At 33.1% G+C, this 23,003-nt stretch overlaps 2 protein-coding genes across 3 annotated transcripts; one reads left to right on the top strand and one right to left on the bottom strand.

Annotated features, from left to right (window-relative positions):
• Positions 1-5,640: 5,640 nt before the first annotated feature.
• On the top strand, positions 5,641-9,078 carry LOC145567789 (E3 ubiquitin-protein ligase SINAT5-like). The gene is made up of 3 exons (XM_081627168.1): positions 5,641-6,138; positions 7,186-7,572; positions 8,190-9,078. The coding sequence occupies exons 1-3, from the start codon at positions 5,908-5,910 to the stop codon at positions 8,547-8,549; spliced, it is 978 nt and encodes a 325-aa protein (XP_081483294.1). The 5' UTR covers positions 5,641-5,907; the 3' UTR covers positions 8,550-9,078.
• A 551-nt stretch (positions 9,079-9,629) lies between these two features.
• LOC145567787 (uncharacterized protein At4g10930-like) lies at positions 9,630-22,170 on the bottom strand. 2 transcript variants are annotated; one of them, XM_081627166.1, is made up of 15 exons: positions 21,920-22,170; positions 21,616-21,739; positions 20,703-20,893; positions 20,244-20,329; positions 20,068-20,158; positions 19,652-19,701; positions 19,497-19,566; positions 18,053-18,162; positions 17,117-17,182; positions 16,263-16,681; positions 16,040-16,169; positions 12,859-14,074; positions 12,688-12,762; positions 10,231-11,322; positions 9,630-10,012 (listed from the first exon to the last, which is right to left on the bottom strand). In XM_081627166.1, exons 3-15 carry the CDS (start codon positions 20,814-20,816, stop codon positions 9,797-9,799), a joined length of 3,735 nt encoding a protein of 1,244 aa, XP_081483292.1. In that variant the 5' UTR covers positions 20,817-20,893; positions 21,616-21,739; positions 21,920-22,170; the 3' UTR covers positions 9,630-9,796. The 2 variants fall into 2 exon arrangements, with proteins under 2 accessions (XP_081483292.1, XP_081483293.1); XM_081627167.1 differs by lacking the exon at positions 20,703-20,893 and having other exon boundaries at positions 21,920-22,168.
• Between the last annotated feature and the right edge of the window lie 833 nt (positions 22,171-23,003).

Raw genomic sequence — 23,003 nt, 5'->3', positions numbered from 1 at the left:
TCAAAACATCACAACAATAACTACCTAATTCTAAATCTAAAATCAGAAAACTACACTTATAATCTGCCTAAGGTGATGTATACCATAAATTCTCAATTGTTTTATGTTTAACTTCTCAACCGCTTCTTCTAACAGTTTTAATATAATCAATAAGTATTTGTAAAAACAAATAGTTATCGTCATTTTCCCGAACTTTAAATTTGATTCGATCATCCTGATCGATTTTACTTGGATTGAAACGGGGAGATGACATTTTCAACCTGTAAATGATTAATTAATATGTATGTACATAATTAAAAACAATCAATGATATCAATTGAACAAAAAAAAAAAAAAAAAAGTAAAAATAATAACTAATAAAATTCCCCCTCACCAATCAATTTCCTTCCCCTAATATCTTCTTCAACCGGCGTTGGAATTAAAAGAAGTATATTAACCCAACTACTTCAGATCTTCCATATACAGTAAATTCTCGCTCTCTCATGTCTTTTAGAATGTAGGAGCAAAACGAGGTAAGAGGACCAGTTACAAGATCATATATCAGCCCAGATACATTTTGCAGTAATTTAATATAATAGTCTGAATAATTATCACTTTAAGGGCTTATACTATTGAGTAAATTGCTGGGAAAAGTGCCTTGAATGTCATGCTTCCAGCCATTGTTGTTAAAAAAATGCACAATAAATCAAAATCCCCAACAATTATATTTAGGAATCTAAATATTAATAGCCTATACAGCATTGAACATGCAACCTCTAGAAAATGTATGATGGTTCAAATCATCAATAACAAATGGTCATAATTTTTTAATTCATAATTGTATCAAATTACAGTCCATGAATGTCAATATTTGGGAAATTAAATTGCGGGTATACAAAATAAAACTACTAATTGACCTAAAGATTGCAAGAAAGTTGCAGAATCTGATATATAAAAATAAAATAGGCATTTTTCGAGATCATTCAGCGCGCCACATAAGCATAGGTATTATTTCGACCAATTAAAAATCAGATTTGTATTTTATTTTAGAATTAAAAAAATCATACGCCATCTAAGCAAAAGTGGCGAATGAGATTTAATAATTTTGACATGTAGATAAATTTTTAGGATCTAAATATTTAAAAAACTAAAAATTATCTTTTTTTAAGAAGTAAAGATTATCTTTAGACTTTCAAATTTGAATATCAAAATTTACAAAAACAAAATGTATATGATAATTTACAAAAAAAAAAAAAAAAAGTATATGATAATTTACAAAAAAAATAAAATAAAAAATGTATGATTATATGGGAAAGATTTTTATCGTGTAATTATAAATTTAAAACATGATAATTTAGAAAAAAATAACTTATATGATAATTTATTAAAAAAAATGAGATTTAATAATTTTGATACGTAGATAAAAATAACGAATAGTGATTTTTAGGATCTAAATTATTAAAAAAACAAAACATTATCTTTTTTTAAGAAGTAAAAATTATCTTTAGATATTCAAATTTGAATATCAAAATTTACAAAAAAAATAAAAATAAAAAAATAAAATAAAATTAAATTATATGATAATTTACAAAAAAAAAGTATATGACAACTTACAAAAAAAAACAACGTATATGATTATTAACACAAAAAAAAAAAAAAAAAAAAAAAAAGCGTATGGTTATATGGGAAAGATTTTTATCGTGTAATTATAAATTTAAAACATGATAATTTAGAAAAAAATAGCTTATATGATATTTTATAAAAACAAATGTATTATTATATGATTATATCATAAATAATAGTATTAAATTTAAATGATAAATTACAATTAAAGATAAATTTTGATAGAATTTGTGATAAGAACTAAAAATTGTTCGTTAATCATAATTAAATTAAAATTTGTCATACCTACCATTATAAATTGACGCGTCATACGACACCAACAAAATTTCGTATCAATACAAAACCACAAGAGAATTTTGTATAAGTAATTTTGTGTCGTTTTAGATAATCAATGGCTAGGTAATTCTTATTTTAATTTAAAAAATCCTTTTAAATTTATGTTTGTAATCGTCATTATTAAATTTTATTTTTTGGGGATACTTAACGATTATATGCTTATGTTTTGTTTACTGAATTTTGTTTTTACATGCAGATCTTAGCAAAAATGATTGAAAAATCAAAGTACGAATTTCTTGCCTGTTTGACATACTAAACTTCTGCAAATAAGATAGCTTAAAAAGTTTGGATATGGTGCTACTTAATGAGGAGTTATTTTTATAAATTGTTTACATTTATTAAATATTTTTATATAAGCCTCTTTAGTTTTTAATTAATTAATTTTATGAATATATTATATTAACTTTATTTCTTATTTTTAATTATAGGGTGATTACATTTATGCCAATTTATGAAGTTAAATTATAGTGGTTGAGAATTCAAATCATTAATTAATCTTATGAATATATTATATCATAAGTTTATAAAATATTATTAAACGCATGTTATCCTACTGAAAATTTAAAAATATATTGAATACAAATTTAAATTGAAAAAATAAAATCATAATAAAATTATTATGATTTAAAAGAAAATCACAATTAAAAAAATATAGTCCTTTTATATTATCTATGATAATTGTTATCATTAATATCTAAAGTACATTAAGTCACAATTAGAAAAATATAATCCTAGATAATGTTTTTTTTTTTTTTTTAAGAAAATGAGATTAGATTAAAAAAGAATGATAAAATTTATCTTAAAAAGATATGATTTTTTATTATAATTTTTTAATTAAAGGTAGCTATTTATAAGATATAGAAAAGAAAAATTTAACAAATCAACAGAAATATAGAAAAATATTTGATAAAAATCCGTGCATCCCATGTGCTAACATCTAGTTTCATATAATAGGGGCAAATCCGGGAGAGATCTATGCCGCCGATGACGGTAGGAATTTCAAAAGAGATCGATGTCGCCGGCGACGGTAGGAATTCTGGGAGACGACCCAGAATCAGTATGCCTTATCCTAAGGGACCTTAATAATTCAAATGGATAAAATCATCTGGAGATCTTTGCTTCATGCATGTCAATCACATTTCTTTGCGATTTGACAAAACCATATCTTATATATATTCTCATACAATAATATGTACTCTCAGACTCTTTGTCCCATAATTTTTTGATATAAAAATAGTAACATTTATAGTATAAAAAGGTAACTTTAAATATTTTGGGGTTAGTTTAACCCGTCTTTCAATGACTTAATGAAAGTCCGCCATAATCAAGAGTTTGTGTCTTAGCTTTACTTATTTCAAATTAGATTAGAAAATAATAAGTTCAGATCATAAAAAAAGTAAGTTATGATAACATATTTTATCGTTTTATGTGTGATTTTTTTTTAAAAAAAAAAAATCGTAGTGAAAAAAAATTATGAAAATTACATATTAATAACATAAACATATTATTACGAATTCAACAAAAAGTTGCTTAATATATTTTTATTTACAAATTATTGTACACATAATGTCTGAGTTTGGTCAATTCAAACAATCAGATCAAGTCAGAATATATATATATATATATATATATATATATATATATATATATATATATATATATATATATATATATATATATATATATATATATATATATATATATATATATATATATATATATATATATATATATATATATATATTAGATTAAATCAGAAAAAATAAGTTCAGTTCAAATTATAAAAAAAAAATGAAATTTGTTAACTATACTATCTCAATAAATGACACTTTGTCAATTACTACCCCTAAAAAATAAAGTTATTAATTACTACCCTTAAAAGTGTTTAATTTTCAATTCATGATTATTACCTCCAATCATTTTAAGCGAATTAAATCAATTATGACGTCACTTATTAATACTAAAATTCAATTTACATTTAAGCTAGTAAAATAAAACCATTTATAAGTGATTAAAATAAGATTAAAATGACATAAATTATATTAAACTGTTGATAAGTGACGCCATAACTTACATTTTTAAGCTAGTAAAATAAGAGATAAAGCACAAAAATGAGATTAATATGTCACAAATTACATTTAGCTAATAAGTAATGTCATAAATAGATACAGCCGAAAATGGCTAGAAATACTAATCAAACAACTTATAACTTTTTAAGGTACTCCTTCCGTCCCTAAAAGAACGACCCTTTTGCCAAATTTTAGTCCCAAAATATTCATCTCATTTACTTTAAAATACCCTCCAATTTACAATACTATTGTGCAAAATTAGCTTCCCCTTGTATTTTTTTTTTCCATGTAATTTTATTACTTTCTCTCTAATTTTTTTTACAAAACCCATACTCTTATATTTACCCTTTCGATGTACTTTTATTAGCTTCCCCGTACACTTGTATTTCGCATTAAAGTTTCTTAATACCCGCGATACTTCCCAAAAGGGACGTTCTTTTAAGAATGGAGAGAGTAGTAAATAGCAACATTTATATTTGTAAGGTAGTAATTAACAACTTTTATTTTTAGGAACATTAATTGACAAAATACATTTTTTTAGGATAGTAATTAACAAATTCTTTTAGAAAAAAATAAGTTATGACATACTTTATCGTTTTATATGTTTATTATTTTTTGTTAAATATTTTTAATTTCGTAATGAAAAAATTATATAAATTACATACTGATAAAAAACACACTATTACGAATCTGAAAAGTCCTCAAAGTTTGGTAAAATCAAACAATTACTATACATCATTATGCCATACCAAATCGTATCAAATTAGACCAAGCAAAGTTTGGTGGAGTTGATAGGAAACTCACTGGTTTAGTAGGGCCTTTCGAACCTTTAAAAAACATATCAAATCAGACCTTAATAGCCTTGAGTTGAGACAGGTAGAGACATCCGTAGCCTCGTGAGATCCTATCTATCGGTCATTAAGAACCTATTCTAACCTCCAATACATGTAGTAATCACTAGCTCGAAAACTCTATAGATGATTAGGAGCAAACATCCTAGGAAGGTGAACTCTCTCCTTTTTTGGTAAGCATCGATACAACTAATGAGTCTGATATTAGATAAGTTGAATTAAATAGACCTTAATTTAGATTAGACCTTTAAAAACATATGAAGATTCAAAATTTCGAATACAAATTCATTGGGCAGTTTAGACTTTAGATGTCCATCCATTAGCAAACATTGTGATACCAGTACCAAGGTAAATTTGATTTTCAACAAAATTTTAAAATTCTAATTCAAAAAAGTTTACCCCTTTCAGAGAAGACAATGTACCATCATTTAAGCTTTGCCTGTCAGAAGTCATAACTCCAATGGTGATTGGGGAAGAGTAAGACAATGCCAAAATTATTTTCAATTAATTCTTTTTTTTAAAATCTTTTTTTAATTTTTGTAATAAAAGATTTTCAGGTTGACTCATCTGTCCCTCTCCCAACATTTCTTCTTACCCTACCTAATTAATTATATAAAATTATTTATAAATCCAAAAAAATTAACCTTATTATTACACATAATTAGTGCTCCGTACTCCATAAAATACTCCTCTCGTCATCATCATTTTCTCCATTATTATTTTTATATTATAATTATCATTATCACTTTCAATCAAACACCCTTTTATTTATTTTATTTTTGTAAAAAATTGGAGAAAAAGCCAACGAATTAAAGCAAAGCACCTTCAACTCAATTCCCTCTTTCCTCTTCATCCTTCTCTTCCTTCTTCTCTCAACATTCCCAAAAACAAAAGGTTAAATATTTTAAAAAAAATCTTTCCGACAAATCCAGCCAAAAATTGTCAAATCCCAATTAAATTTGATCGGAAATTTTAAATCTTTTTGGGTTTTTGGTTGATGGGTGTTAATTAATCTCTGGGTTTGGATCGAAAAAAGGGGGAAAAGGAAGATGAACAAGATGGAAGAAGATAGGATTGAATGTGTGACGTCGTCGTCGTCTACAGAAAGATTGTATGAAGCTGAGATTAATTACCCACAAAATCATAATCATAATCACAATCAATCTTCAAAATCAAGGAGGAAATTAGCGTCGCCTTTGATTCCTTCGACAACTAATAGCGTTGTTGAAATCTTTGAATGTCCAGTTTGTGCTCATGCTATGTATCCTCCTATTCACCAGGTTCTTTTCTCTCTGATATGTTAAATTTCTTATTTTTTGCAATGTGTTCAATGTATTTCTTATTGTTTTGCTGATGTTTAAATTGATTTTAGCTTCTATTTTTGGGTTTAAGATTGGGGAAAAATGAAAGTCAAGTTTTGGTTAAAATGGGTATTGGGGATTTTGTTGATTTGTAAGAATTTCTATTTTTTTTGAAAAAATTGGGGATTTGGGATTTTGGGAGATACCTTGTGCTGTTCAATTGAATTTTGAGGATTGGGGTTTAATTTATTTTACTTTATGAAAAGCAGGCAAAACACCACATTTTGAGCTTTTGTAGCAGGGGAATAATACAGTGGAATGTGAATTTTAGTGATAATTTGGTGTACTTAAAGCTGAAATTTTCTGTATATGTGTTTGAGGATATTAATAGATTTATAGGGATCTCAAAAAGCTGATTATCTTGTAAAGTTTGGCAACTTTTCATGCTGGATGGTTATTGCAAAATCATGGAACTTTATGATAGGACTGTGAATTGTTGTCTAGCATACACAGATTGGCTGAACAAAGGTCTTCCATTTTTGTGGAAATGGTTTTCCCCATGTTTGTGGAAGATTGTTGTTTAGATAGTGAGTTTTAGTTTTCAAGTATTGCAGGAAATGAATAGGATTGGAATTGCATTACTGATTTGGTTTTAAAACAGTTGATAAAATTGGCTGGATTAAGAATGAATGATGCCGTTAACATTTAAACAGTAAAATTATCTATTAATGTGGTAATTGGAAGTGGAATCTTTCTTGTGGTATCTAATGTTGATTGATTCTCTTAATTTCGCTGCTCTTGATGTGGAATGCTCTCATTATTCTCTGTTCTGTTCCTTTTATTCCATTTTCTCAATTAATTGTATATATAACATCATAAGAACACAAGTTTTCTTTGCTTATCAATTGTAAAAGAGGCTTCTAGGTTATAACATTCTTGTTAGAGACTGTTAATTTCTGTTTGATTGTTAATTGTTTTTTTATGAATAGATTATTCACAGAATTTCTAATTTGGTTTTGTTAACAGTGCCATAATGGACACACACTTTGTTCAGAGTGTAAGACAAGGGTTCACAATCGGTGCCCTACTTGCAGACAAGAGCTTGGAGAAATCAGATGTTTGGCATTGGAGAAGGTAGCCGAGTCTCTAGATCTTCCTTGCAAATACAGCCCATTTGGTTGCCTGGAGATTTCTCCTTATTATATTAAACTTAAGCATGAAGCCCTATGTAACTTTAGACCATTCAGCTGTCCATATGCTGGTTATGAATGCTCCGTTGTTGGGGATATTCCTTTCCTTGTTACCCATCTGAGGGATGATCATAAAGTCGATATGCACTCTGGTTCTACATTTAATCATCGTTATGTCAAAGCTAACCCCCTTGAAGTTGACAATGCTACCTGGATGTTAACAGTAAGTGCCTTATTTATGTTTAACTACTGTGGGTATATGTTGCATTTAGAATCTTGGGGAAATTTGGTGATGAGTATTATACTAGCTGTATGATTCTTTATTAACCATAGTTCTATGCTCAATTAGGTTTTCATAGTAATATATGGTTGCTTTTTGGGTCATTTCGATGGTTATGGTTTAACTTGAAAGGCCCTAGTGTCACTTTACGTTGGTGCTCAAGGATCAATGCGCTATTATTTATTGGAGCAGAGAGTTCAAGTAAACAAATACTGAAGTCATGTAGTGCTCTGTGATCATTGGATATACTCTCTGTCTCACAGCCAAGGCTTCCATTTTTGAAGTCCACGAAAAAAAGTTACAGAGTAACATATTAAGAAAGTTGTATCTCTCTACTTTTTCTTTGAAGTTGGTTCCAATGCACACCCATTCGCTCTGTTCTCTATACATCCACTCTTGTTTTTCTCTGTGCCAAAAGTAGATGTTTACTTAATAGTTGGGTTAGAGGTAGTAGTATTTATTGAAGTATTAATATGAGTTTAAGATTAGTTGGTAGATATACATGAGAGTTTGACCATTGTTTGGAGTACTTATTTATCTTGCAATATCTCCCATTTCAGGTTTTCCATTGTTTTGGTCAGTATTTCTGTTTGCATTTTGAAGCATTCCAGCTAGGCATGGCTCCTGTTTATATGGCATTTCTTCGTTTCATGGGTGATGAAACTGATGCTCGACGATACACTTATAGCTTAGAAGTGGGTGGCTATGGGAGAAAATTAACATGGGAGGGAACCCCACGAAGCATTCGTGATAGCCACAGAAAGGTTAGAGACAGTCATGATGGTCTTGTCATTCAACGTAAATTAGCACTTTTCTTCTCTGGTGGGGATAAAAAAGAGCTTAAGCTTCGGATTACTGGAAGAATTTGGAAAGAACAAAATTTGGAATCTGCCGCTTGCATATCTAATCTTTGCAGTTAATGGTCACCTTTCCCCGATTTGCATGCCTGTTTTGGTCATATTCACAATTTTTGCCTATTGAGTTTCACCAGGCAAGTCATGGAAAAATACATATCACACCAGTAGTCTTGTGATGATATTAGACATCTTCGAGGATTATGCTCATAGAGGCTAGTGACTATAGTCTAACAAGCCATAATGCCGACAAGATGGGTTCTGAAGGAGCATATGTTTACATGGGTCAAGAATGTGCATCTCCTATTTTATAAATGTATTAAATGTAATGTGGTTCCAGAATTGAGATTCAGTTGAATCAAAGGCGGACTAAGCTGTACTCTTTCATGGATGGGGAATTGTGATTCAAGATCTTCCAACTGCATATATCTTCCAACGATGTGAGAGCTGCATCGAGGGAGTAGTTGTTTCTGGAAGTGCTGTGTAAACATACTCTTGTGATGTAAAATGTTCTTTAACATCTGGAAATGCTGAATTGTACACGTTCTGTTGTTTTTATCCCCTCCCTCCCTAATCAAATGAAGCATTTCCTTAAGCGTGCTTGCAACAACTCTTTTATTCCATGCGTAATCACATCAGCTACTGTCTTTTGTATCAAGTAGCTCGTGGTGTGGTTGGTAGAGGCTTCATTTTGTGACCTTTAAAAAGAACATGAAATAAAAGGAATTTTTATTACAAATAGCATTTTACTTGTATATACAGATGCCAACCTAGCCGGTGTTGGATTAAAACAAGGTCAAACAACAAAGCATGTTTTCCCTACTCTTAATTTAATAGCTACACCTTACAGTTCTCACTAACTTATTGTTCATTAGACCATTATTTACTTTCTACAGTATTCATTACTTAAAATTTATGTATAAATGATTTGTAGCAAGTAAGATTAGACAAGGCAAATACAATACTTCTTGGCACTCTAAAATACGATCATTTGATTCTTATAGACTGTTGTTCAGGTCGATAAAACAGAAGTTGATTACAATTTTTTTCATTTGGTTATTGTTGGATGGCTACACTGTACTTCTGTTTATTATTTGATTGTAATTGAAACTACGATAAAATCACAATCTAACAAAGAATAGGACATTTAAATTAAGTAGGAAATTGCTGTTTTTTTTTCTTCTTTTTACAGATTGTCATTTATGCTAGTTAAATTGCCTAAGTCAGCAGTGTCTGTCTCACTATTCTGTTCATATGTACAACATATTGAAAATGGGAATTTTTATCAATTTGTTATAAAATGACATAAAATTTCACTTATTTTCCTTGTGCTTGGCCGTCTCAATATATTGTCCAGCAAGCTTCTTCACCTTTTCACCTTCCTTGATAAGAAAATTGGCATTTTTGGCTTTAGAATGATGTTTCATCACCTTCTCAGTCGTTTTCCCTACAGCCCATCTATATTGTTCCACTGTGATCACACCACTCTTGCAAAGCGGCCTGATGTGCTCTTTTATATAAGCTTCTACCTGCACCCAATATCATTCAATTATGTCACTAAAGGCAAGTTTCCTTGACATACACAGCCATAAAACTATGCAAGTTATACCTAAGCTTATGCGTACAGGCAGTTTTTGATAAACGACGTAAAATAAATATTTATGCAGAGATCTATAAGACTATAACTGACTAATGTGCAATAGCAAAGAATCACAAACCAGAAAAATGTACTGGAGGAAGTTAATACCTTTTTTTGCACCGATTCAGCATGATCACTTTTCTTGTCAACCTTGAGATCATTCTTCTCTCTGTCAGCTTTTTCTCTAAAGACAGAAGAATCAGAAGAATTTTCCCCAACAATTATGCTGTGAACAGAATCAGTGGTCAATTTATTCTGGTTGGAACTGCTAAAATTAAGATTATTGGCTGTCTGCAAATCAGAATTGTCGGCTGGAACCAGGTCAGAAATTTTTTTGATTGATTGCTCTTTGTCTGGACCATATAGCGCTTCACATTCTGTGACCGAGAGCACTTCACATTCTCCATCCAGAGAGGTGTCCCCAGAAATTGGTACAGAATTGACGATATCCTTCATGGGTGAGCTTTCAGTGCCCATATCATTAGGACATGCAGGTAAATCTGGTGTGCTCAGTGTATCAGTCTTCAGCAAATCTTGCTCTTTAGCCTCAGAAGCATTATCTAACTCAATGGTATTCAGAGTGGAGAAAACAACTTTCACTTTGGACTCCCCCTCTTCCTCTTTCCCCTTTGATGCATTAATTGAAGTAGCCCCAATATAGTCCTCTTCATCTAAATCATACTCAAAATCTCCATAAATGTCTAGATCAGGATGACAATCCATTTCAAATATACTTGTTAATTCTTCTTCTTTGACCTCTCCTAAAGGCTTACTATCATCACCACTAAGATCAGCAACCTTTTGGAGTGGACTACTTGGAGGAGAATCAGATAAAAGACCAGCAGCTCTCAACGCTGCCTCAGCTTCAGATTTAGGTGATGATGTCGAAGATTGGTCATCTTTGGAGGATACTGGTACTGGGCTTGAAAGAGTAGATTCAGAGTAACCTCTGGAGCCTACTGGTGGTACAGGGCTAGAAGGACTGGGTTCAGCCAGAGTGTTGGAAGTACTGCAATTTGCACGATTTCGTATCTCCTGTGAACAAAGATTCAAATAGACAGCCTTGCTATTGGACCTGTCTGCAACCTGCTTTTCAATGTTGATAGCATCTGCAACAGCCAGCTCAGTTTCAGCAGTTCGATGCATAGATGACAAATTTGTCATCTTGAGGAAATGTTCTGTCAAGCGGTAAAGTTGTGTCTGTGTATAAAAAAAGCTGCATAAGTCCTTAATGAAGATTGATCAATTAGACAAACCTATCATTCTACCAAGCAAGCAACTATAACCCTATTGTTCTGTCAAGCAGATCAAACGTCCTAATTAATTGAACAGTTAGATGTAGCTTGTAAAGGGTCATTTGTAAAGATTTGCTCAATAAAAAAGGTAAGAGAAAACTATAACTTAGCAGCCCCCTCAACAATGTTAATGAGATGCTAAACAAAGTTAAAAAACATCTCCACAGCTGTGGATAAGCAATACATGTATCCTTTACTGAAATAAAAGTTGTTTTCTTTTTTGTATTCTAATCGTATCTCTGTGTGTATGATTAGATTATGACTTATGTGGCTGCTTAGAATGAATGTAATTATGTTTGTCCTCCATGATGTTTTTGTGGCTTATTTTGACGATTTTTACACAAACATATAAACATATAATCTCCATTAAATGATCAGAAAATAGATACCACTTGAAAGCAACCCTATTGAGTTCAAAATAATACAGCAGTATTAGAGAAGAGTGTCCCACCATATTGATTTTAGTAAAAAAACCTTTAAGAGGAATAAAAGGCGCGACTGCCTTTATAGACTACATTTAACCAGCAGATTCAAAAAAATAATTTGTGGATAAATATTGTTCCCTCAGCCCAATCGGACATGTTGTACACTTTTATTTATTTATTTATTTTTTGACACACTTTAATTCACTATTGGATTTTCATATAATGGCAGATGTACTTCTTAGTTATCTTGCTACTTCTCTCTTTGAATATTACATATTTATTCTTGAACAGAGCTCATTTAAAAGTAGGATATAAATAAGCATGGATTGTTACATAGATCCATGGGTATTTGCTCACACAACTATTACTTGTACTGCAATAGACAATAAAGACTCATGCCTACTATAAGCTGCTTCATTTTTCGGTGTCTCTAATAGAGTGTGTTTGGATCGAAGGAAATGGAGGGAATGAAGGGTTGGAATATCTTTCATTTGGATAACAAATGAAGAATGAAGGAAATTGGAGGGGAGACAAATAGAGGGATTAAATTGTAAGAAATTGATCTCTCCAACAATGGAGAGATTTGGAAGGAAAATTCATTATTCTTCCCTCCCCTCCCTTTTCCCTTCTCTCCTCTTCCCCACCCTCCCATTTCTTTATCCAAACAAACTGTTAATCACGGATTAAGGTGCTTTAATTCACCAAATTTTATAAGGTGCTACTGTTAATATAACTTTAACATGACCAACTGTTGTGTTATTTCTGTACCATAGCAGACCTTAAGAGTTATTGCTGCAGAGGTAGCAAACACTCATAGTTTTACAATTACAGAAAGTAGCAGATACCTGCCGAACTGACATCGCAATCTTATTCTGGCGAGTGGGTGCTAGTTCAGGTTTCATATCTGTCGGTAATTCAGCCTGCTCCGTCAACGAAACCAGAGAACCTTATTAGAAATACATCAAATATTTAATGAATAATAGACAAGGAAACTCTAAAACGAGATTATGACATACCAACAAAGGATAGTTAGCCTTTAATGCCGCATTTTCTTGTTTCTGTTGCATGGGTCCCGAAACATCAGAAGCTGTTTTCCTCGCAAGAACCTCTAGGGCCCATTTCCTTTTATCAATCTTAAAGCCATTCATTTCACCAGTAATTTTCTTTTGGGAAGAGACCTTATCGGGGTGTCCACTTGCATAAAGTTTCCCGGAAACAGCTCCATTTCTATTACTGGCGCAAACACTCTTCTTGTCATCAGCAGAAGCAATATTACTTAGAGCAGGATCCTCATTTCTTTTCAAAGATGCCATAGTACTTTCTCCTGAAGAGAGCAGGTTATTATGGTTGGAACAAGCAGCTGCTTTCAGAACAGAAAGAGGCTTGATATCATCTTTTCGAGGGAAAAGCGAAGTATCAGCTAAATAAAGCCTTGAAAGAATGGGAGATTTAGTGTCTTCCTCAGAAGTTTGATCTGCAATTTTGGTTTCTGGTCTCCTTTTAAGAAGGTTAAGAACCATTCTTAAAGTTTCAATTTTTTCTGGTTTAGAAGTTGTCAAGCAGCGGTGCTTCCAAAATTCAACTTCACAATCACGATCCCATGCGCGCCTTCTTTTTCCACTAGATGTTGCATATATCTTCTTTGTGAGATTCTCCCTTGCTTTTCCCTTCTGTAACATTAACTTCTTTGCTTTGACCACTGCTGAAGATACCTTCTTAGCTGGTTCAGCCACAGATCCAGCTACTGCAGCTCTGAAAGCAGTTAGCAAATTAGGGTCAAGGATGCTTTTCCCAATGTCATTTGACGGCTTATTACGAACAGCTTCTCTGATTTCCTTTCTCAGCTTCTGTACTACGGCTTCTGACTCCTTTTCGTCACCAGGTCTCCTCATGATCTTTTTCACTCGTAGTCCAGCTGCACTTTTTTCTACCTTAGCACATTTACCAGCCTCCTTTTCACGTGCAGACCTATTTGATGTGCTACTTTTGACTCCCTGGACTATACTCATTATATCAATAGGTCGGCTCTTCTTCACTATTATATTCTTGTCTACTTCATCTACAGATCTTTTTATTGGTTTTCTGTTTTTCTTCAAGTTCTCAGAAGCACAGACATCTGCTTGGTCATTCAAAGACGTATTTCTGGTACGTCTCTGAGCTTTTACTTTCTTTGATGAAGATGCACCCTCAAGCTTACCTTCATGATGCCCATTGCAATCAATTGTCTGAGAACTGCTTTTCAGGACACACAAAACAAAGCACAAATCAGTATTTATAGGAAATAAGGGAATGTTAAAGTCACCATGTTAACACTTTCTTCTATCACTACGTATATGTCTGCTGCAGTCATGTCTGATTGTTAGCAAGGTTTGAATTTTGATAAAGAATAGAATCCATAGCCAATACTTGACGTCTTGACCTAGCAATCAGAAAATGGGCCTATAGAACATAAGTAAGACAATAGAGAGAGTACAATGGAGAGGCCTGCGAGAGTGCAATCTTACTACATGAAATGGACCTACTAATCAGGAAACAAAGAGAAGACTCTGCTTAGTATGGTAAGTTACATACTAAATTGCAACTACATAATTAGTTTGATGCTATAATTACATTTTTCGTGATAAAAGCTCTATCTGAAAGTTTAGAAAGACATGTCCCTACACCTATGTCAAATATTAAGGTTGTGTCCCCGTGTCATTGACATTGTGCCTTTACAAGTTGGAAACATGGATTGTTTATATGAACCTGTACCAAAACTTTGCATATCAGTATACCACAATTGGTCAACAAGCCCCAGGAGAATTCACATGCAGTCCTATGTGATAGGCTTATACCCCTTACAAAAGTTTCATCACATAAAGAGGTTGATTGAAGGGTCACAATGAAGATAATACTAGTTTACCTATAAGTTGGATATAAAGCATAGTTCTAATCCTATTATTTTCTCAGGACAAAGAGACTGTTCTTACTCTCCTCAAATTTCACATGAAACCGAAAAAATATAGCCTACTACATACAATTTTAAACAGGGAAAATAAGAACTCAAAACCAAGAAAGTCAAAAGAATATGCTGATGAGAGCTGGTCAATTAAGGAGCCCCCAAACAGCACAAAAGGGACAAAAAGAGATAGTTTGATATCTGCATGTCCAAAGAACAACGCAAAGTAAATACTTCAAAATACAGGTTCTAACTAGGGTCATGCAGCAGGTTCCAGCTCCCAGAATTCCTGACATCCTACAATCAGACCAATCAGGTAATGATCTGATAAATCCATGGACCACCTCCGATATACAGTTTCTTCCAATAACTTAGTCGTACTCTCAAAAAATAAAGAGACAAAATACCAGAAAATGTATCAACTATAAGCCCAATTCAAAATTTAAACATCGCAAACTAGAAAATGACATGTACCAAAGAAAGTGGAGAAAGACAGAGCAAAAATCATTTTTGGTCCAAGATCAGGTACCTGAAATCCCACAATACCCGAAGTCTGGCATTAAAATATATTGGATCAGCTAATATTCAACCTGGATTTACCAGGTTAAGGCTCCCAACTCTCATATTGGATATTGGATCGGATTAGTTCCAACAAAAAAGTATTGCAACGAAGTCTAGAACCCAAATCATAGTGCACCAGGAAATAAACGAAAAGTTGAGCTGCAATACAACCCAATCCACCATCTAAGATCCAAAACCAGCCACTCCTGCAGGTATACCACATTTGTAGAACCACGTAGTCATTAATTTGGTATTAATTAATGACAGCCCAAGGAAGGCTTCAGATTATAAGGTATAATGCATATTGTGTACGTATAGCTATTTTCATGGACCTCTAACTGAAAATTTCTCTTTTCTTCCTTTCTAACCTTCCAACGCCATTTCTAAAGTTCTCAACCATCATGCTCTATAATCTCCCAGAATGTGGACCCCATCACCTTTGAAATGACATTCCATATCACCTTGGAAAACTTTATGTGTTGAATGATCATGCTTTGAATTTGAGTGCAGATGATAAAGTTACCTAGCTCTGCAACATCATTTACCCTTCAGAGACAATACTCCTAGCACTCTGTTAGAGTGAAGTCATACAACATATTGGGTCAACAGAAACTCCGTGAAAACACACATATTTAGACAAGGCAGACAGAGGGAAAAAGTAACTCAGTGAAGTAAAAAACATTACAAAAGAAAAAGACCTGTTCTCAGGACGCTTCCGCTTCACACCAAGTCTCGGAGGAATATCAGACTTCACATCTTCCAAACTCTCATAAGTTGAAGCATCATGCAGACACTCGTCTCCACTTGATAAAATTTTGGCTTTGTCATCTTCCAATACATTAAACAGTAAAAAATCAATAAAAATGACAATAGGAAAAGTGCCAAAGATGACAATATGCTAATTAAACACATCATATTTACCAGAGAAGGTTGAAGCAAAAGATAAGAGGTCAAGAGACATTCTTGATTCGTTCTCATCTGGCTCACTTTTTATAACAGTGTTTACAAACTTGGCAGAAAGGACATGTGATTCTGGTTGGATAGCATCGATCCCTTGATCTGGTAATTTTTTCATCTCAGATGAACAACAATCAGAGCCCGATCGCTTATCTTTACAGCGATCAGTAGGTTCTCCAGTAGATTGACCATTCATATTCGGTTCGTCAACAGCATCTTCACTATCAATCCTTGAGACAACCACTGCTGTTTCTCCTGAATCAGCAACACATATGGACACTTTTCCAGAAGATGTGTCTGCAAGATGATGGTGATCAACATTATTTCCCCTTAGATTCGTTTCCTTGAGATCTGAATTCTGGTCTACTTCATTAACAAGACATCTACATTCAGAGCATAGAGAAGTATTAAAAGTTTTATCCGGCAACGTATTTTTGCATACAGAGATATATGACTATACCACAGCATAAATTAACACTTACAGCTTGGCAGACATAGACAATGCAGATACACCACCTTCCCAAAAATAATAATAATGATAACAGAATTGTCTACAAAATATTAAGAGAATGTCTAGTTTACCAGCTATAGAGCTTTGATCATGCACACATCAACTGACTTATGAAAAAATAGGGCATGCAGCTCATCCGTCAGCTAGTGTTATTCCAAATTCCAGGTCATACAAGGTACTACCCAAGTAATAGCAAAACACAGCTGTACATATAGAAGCAATAGATGACCTGAAGGTCAAGCATCACATCCAAAAGGCACTCAAAAAGCTAAAGTTCAACAAATAAAAATTTGCATTTCAGAATTACCTAGGGCACAGCCATGAATCTACACCTGTGCCTTCAGGATCAAATCCCACACAAAAAGCATGATACCTGCCACCATATAAGTCCAAACATCAGAACATAATTTCAGACTCCCATATGCCAGAAAACCCAAACACGACAAAAGCTAAAAACAGTGCTAAACTAAACAAAACCAATAACAAAGATGAGTAAAGAAAATGGTGGCTTACTGACACCATCCAATCAGCCCAGCTCAGTGTATAAAACAAGCGCCTTAGGCACTAGGCATTTAGGTTAGAGTGCTTTTTTGCTCTAAGTGAGGCGCATTCAAAGAGGCACACTTCAATTAAAAAAAAAATAAATAAAATTGGGTGTTTATATTGTACGCCTCACTTTAAAGAGGTGTGCCTAGGTGCAGCAGGACCTTCATTGCTCTAGTGCGCATTAAGCATTTTTATACATTGGCGCAACTCCCCCTACCCCAAAAAAAGAATAAAAAGAAGAGACAGAAAAATAAAAGCATAATAGCAAAAAATGACAGAAAAAAGAATGAGAGTATCTATACCAAAATTATAAACCTAAGTTACATGGATATTTTTAGCTCCAAAAGGATTCAAGAACACATCAATGACCTAACTTCCTTGGTTACTCTACCTACTCTAACACCAAAACTGGCCAACAAAAAAGTAAAAATAAGAAATGCTAGTTATTTGGGGTATCAGAATGCATATTTTTAGAATAGAAAATTGCAATATTTTTTTCACGGGGTAGGGCAACAAGCGATTGTTCTACCTGGACCAAACAAGAGACATATCCAAAGAAATAAGCTATTCCAATAAGTTACTCAAATAATATCTTCAAATTACAGTGCTGCCTTGAAAATGTAAGCAAAGATACAGCTCAACAGCATGAATAGATTGACATTTGCCTTTCAAAAAACCAAAGGACAGGACATAATACCATATATCACAGGAATCACAAGCAATAGAAGTATCAAGGGTCATTGTTTCTTCATAGGTCAATGAAACATTCCGCATTTTGCAGCCATCTCCATCCAAGCAAGTAACTGCCTACACAGAGTGCAAAGTAATCAGACAGGTTGAGGAAAAAGAATTTTATCCGGACCAGAATCAAACCACGTAAACAAATTGTAGCTCATACGCAAGATATGATGAACGATCAGCAAACATATAACTCAAGACTAATAACTGACCAAAATTATTTATTTCTTTGTTAGAGAAAAATGGCATTACAAAACAGTGGGCATACATAAAGAAGCTTGTGTATAGCATTTGAGGAATACTAATTAGCTATCAGCCTATCACAGGATGATGCTTCAAAGATAGACTAAAGACAGAGGACTCATATAACGAACAAGTATCAAGATACCTAAATTTGTAATTAAAATAAACCAACTCTGGCAACCACTGAAATGGTCACCCCTTAATCATAAAAACTCCCCCTCCCCGACAAAAAAAAAAAAGAACCTCACCCCACTCCATAAACAAACCCAAGAAAAACCAAAAAATCGGTAGTTGGCCATATGTAGCTACGAGGTTCAATAATAAGAGCATAACAACATGAGCACAAGAAACCAGTTACACCAATGCAAAACAAACTGCTATCATGTGCAAACTAGCTACAACTTGCCACAACATTATTGTCTATTAGGAATATGGATAATCAGAATACCTACAGTACTCGAAACAGTAAAGTAAATTGCCAAACATTAGATTATAACATTCTAAATCTTCAGACCAAGCCAACTAAAGCTTTGAGAATCCACAAAAATATTTGAATCTCACCTCTAAATTATAAAGTAATAAAACATAGAAAACCTACTCTAACACTGGGGTTAACGTAATGCAGCGGCAGCAAGAACCCCAATGAAACATCCTCAGCTAGGAAACATGCTGAAACATAAATTCTACCAAATAAAGGGTTAAACCCTTCATCTCCACGACCAGAATTCCAGAAAATACAGAATGATGCATATTAAATAAAAGAATTTAGCACCAGAATCAACTGTTACTAAAGTTGTTAAAGACATGAGCAAAGAGATGGGGCAATTTGTGTGTGTCGATTTGAATATACTGTTCGTAGGTGGAAGAGTCGGATGAAAATTTTCAGTTATCGGCTTATCGCTTATAGTCAAGAGAAGGAAAAGGCTAAAAGCTGGATCCTAAATAGCTACGGCAGGGGAAAGGAAAAAAGCTAGTCCTCCTTGCAAACAACAAGTCATACAATGCCTTAGATTAAGAAATGAACTGAAAATGACAATTTACCAATAACAAGCAACATCAGAACGACAGTACCCCTGAATTGTTTTTCCCCACAAAAGTTACTACCAGTGTTACACGTAGTAATGCAAATGACAAAATTTTATAAGTAAGCGAACAATTACATTTTCATCAATGTAATAAGATGGAAGGGAGGGAGTATGGTTATTTCCTTCAACACACCAATCATCATCTCTGCAAAGAAGCAAACCATGTTAGTTAACTATCATTCATAGACCTGTCATTATAATGTTACAGCAACACATAACCAACAGGATACCTGGAATCTATATCCTCATCAATATTGCTGCTGCCAATTGTGTCATACACCTACATTATCCCAAGTTAATACAGTTTAGGTCAGGTTGATCTTTGAAGTTTACAATGAACCAATTGCAATTTCATCAGACTCCCCCGTCCCTAAATAAAAGTCCCACATTGACTATTTGCACCATTCATGTAATCATGTGCTTATATTGGCCATTTACTTTTAAGAATATATAAACAATAAATGCTACTATAGTAAAAACTGGATGTCTATAATTCTATATACTAATGAATAATTATGTGTTGGCAAAGGTGCCAAGTTACTAAGAACAGTTTTCTAAGAGGTCTAAGGGAACAACAATTAAGGCGATCCAGGGTCTGAGGATACTATAGTAAGTGTCCATTGTGACAAGAAGAAATCAAACTCACAGAGACACATGTGATCAATTGAAATTCATTCTGGCACAACGGGCAGAGATTTGTGATAGTGGCCCAGTTATCAATGCAAACAAAACAAAACCTGAAACCAAAGTATACGACAGTTAATAACCAGGCTGAACTAAAAGGCCAACAAAGTCACTGAAAAAGCATTTAAGATTCCATACCAGTGTTGGCAGCAATCCAAAACTCCCCGGTCAATTACAACATCCATGCATATGCCGCATCTTTCACCCTCAGCACCCAAATTATCCTACAACAAATAATGTTATACATCAAAAGGCAAAATCTTATGTAATGCATCAGATACAGATAGTGTGGGATTAGTCAAATGGTAGTAAAAACAACAGAAACATGCGTCAAATATATACCTATGTCGTTTCTGTTCACTATTTCCTCTTATAGATGATCGAAGAATTTGGATAAAAAGACGATACATTCACATGGAAGTTTTTTTTTTTTTTTTTTTTTCAATTGCACAAGATTTCACAAGGGGAGACTACCACAAACCCATGTTGCTTCAGACTACGTGAACAGGTAGAGTACTAAATACCCAATTCCAAAGTTAAATAAATGAAAGTGAGAGAATAAAGGATTCATTTTTAACAATATATAAACCAACCTACCACCACGTCCACCAGAATTCCATAACATGTACTTCTGTATTCCCTATTCAAATCAGCAAGCCCAGCCTGCAAATAAATGGCAATCTTTTCTGCCAGACTTTGCTCCACATTCATTCCAAGGCATCAAAGCACCTTCACCCATTATTGTAGTCACTGAACAATGATTACACAAATGGGAACAACACAGATACCTGACCAGTATTCTCAGTCTTAGTGTCTTCCAACTTAAAACACATTGTTCTAAAACATTGTCGGGAAAGCCATAGTCTTATTAGAACCTGTCCTCCATAGCAAGTAGACCTTCAAGTTCTTACAGTAGAGGCAGAAAAACTAAACTAATCCTTTCGCATAAATAATTGTAAATTCTCTCCTCAAGTTGCATTAACATCAAAATACAGTGTTCAACTTTATGATCATCCTTTGTAACGTCAAAGCACAAGGTTGAAAGAAACGAGGAATGCCAGGAATCTCCCATCAGAAAATTACAACAATAGAATTGTACTCAGGCTACTCACATTTTCAACTAACTGAACTAACAACTAAGATACCAAAATAGTTCCCTATCCAACTTTTTTGGATTCATTCTTGCAAAGAAATCCAATAATATCAATACAAAGATATTAGAGCAAACTCATACAATTTCCAAGAATTTCGGGTTCAGAGGTGCGAAATGCAAAATCATATCAAACCTTTAGTTGTTCTTTTCCAATCAGCTTAGGCTTTCATATTACCTCATTCTAATTACTCCTATCAGAACAAGCTTCAAAAACAATAACACATGCAATCTCTCCTTAGAATTGTACACTACGCAAATTTCAGCTCTAACACTCTACGATATCATCAAAACACAAAATCAACCAAATCAAATGCTTCGAATTACAATTCAAAAACATAAAATCAAGCTAAAACTTACAATTTCGGCATCAGCATCAGCATCAGCATCAACTTCAACAGTATCTTCTTCAGATTGTACATTATTGAGTAATTCAATCTCCATATTCCCCTCTCAAGCAATATTCAACTCAATTTCCAACTATCTGCAACATGAAATTCAAAAGATAGCAATAAAATCAATCAAAAACGTAATCGGGATAAAATTAGGGATTCGCTCAATTCTAGGGTTCCAAAATGTTCAAATCATAATCAAATCATTTCGAAAATCTGAAAATCAAATTAAGATTGAGAGGATTTGATGAAATTGTAGAGAGAGAAAATACCTGAAAGTTAGAGTGAGAAAATTAAGAGTGCCATTGGTAAAAGATTTGTTGTTGAATTTGTAAGTCAAAATTGGAAATTTGGAAGGAGAAATATTCTTCTGGGAATGAAAATTAGGAATTTTTTTTTTTTAATTTAAAAAACGTTTTAAAAAAGGAGTATTTAAGTCCAACTATAAAGTGGAAAATCTACACACGGACACGGTAACAAGTGTTCAATGTTTAGACTTCCGTCCATGGCAACATGGAACGTGCTTTTCTCCTACACGAAATTGTCAAGTTGAGTGAAACCTAACTATTTATGACTGATCTCTAAATTTGAATTACTCTAATAGATAAATTGGGTGGAACACCTAAAAGAACAAGGTATATTAACTTAAATAAAAACAAAAGCTTAAAATTTTTATGTTTGGAAGAACTTGAACATTGCTTGAAATAAACTCTTTTTGCCTTAGATAATTCTTTCAAAAGAAATTCAACTTGCCTTAGTTTTTTTTTTTTTTTTTTTTTTTTTTTTTTTTTTTTGTTTAACACAAAAAATGAAAAGCCCTTTAACTAAGGGTCCACATTACAAAATGAGCATCATCAGCATAGTTTAGGCAAAAGAAGATGCTAACCAAACAACCAAAATAAGGAGTTGCATGAGGGCTCCAAAGCCGATTACAAGTGCTATGATCATACAATAACAACAAAATAAAACTACTTATATTACAACCATTAAGATAAGTTATGAGATTAGCTACGCAATAAGGCCAGCAGCCTAAGGAACTAGTTATAACGAAACTCGTGCATTTGGGCATTGAAGATAGTCTTTATGCAATTAGGAACAGAGGAATGATCCTTACGTCCCACTGCCATTTCTATTCCCAGATTTGCAACCTCATGAGCCATAATGTTATCCATCCTTCGAATATGGCACATATCAACCACCTCAAATTTAGTCATCAATTCAGCAATTTCATTTATAAGAGCGGCGAGTTCATGATGAGTTTTGTCTCCCATAGTGTCAAACATCACCTTGATTGAAAGAGCATCTGTTTCCACGATAATTTTTTGAAGGTGATGAGCTTTAGCAACCATTATACCC

The sequence above is a fragment of the Chenopodium album genome, chromosome 11, assembly GCF_948465745.1.
Source record: "Chenopodium album chromosome 11, dcCheAlbu1.1, whole genome shotgun sequence".
Classification (NCBI taxonomy): Eukaryota; Viridiplantae; Streptophyta; class Magnoliopsida; order Caryophyllales; family Amaranthaceae; genus Chenopodium; species Chenopodium album.
The sequence above is the reverse complement of the archived record's forward strand: the minus strand, read 5'-3'. Positions and strand labels throughout refer to the sequence as shown.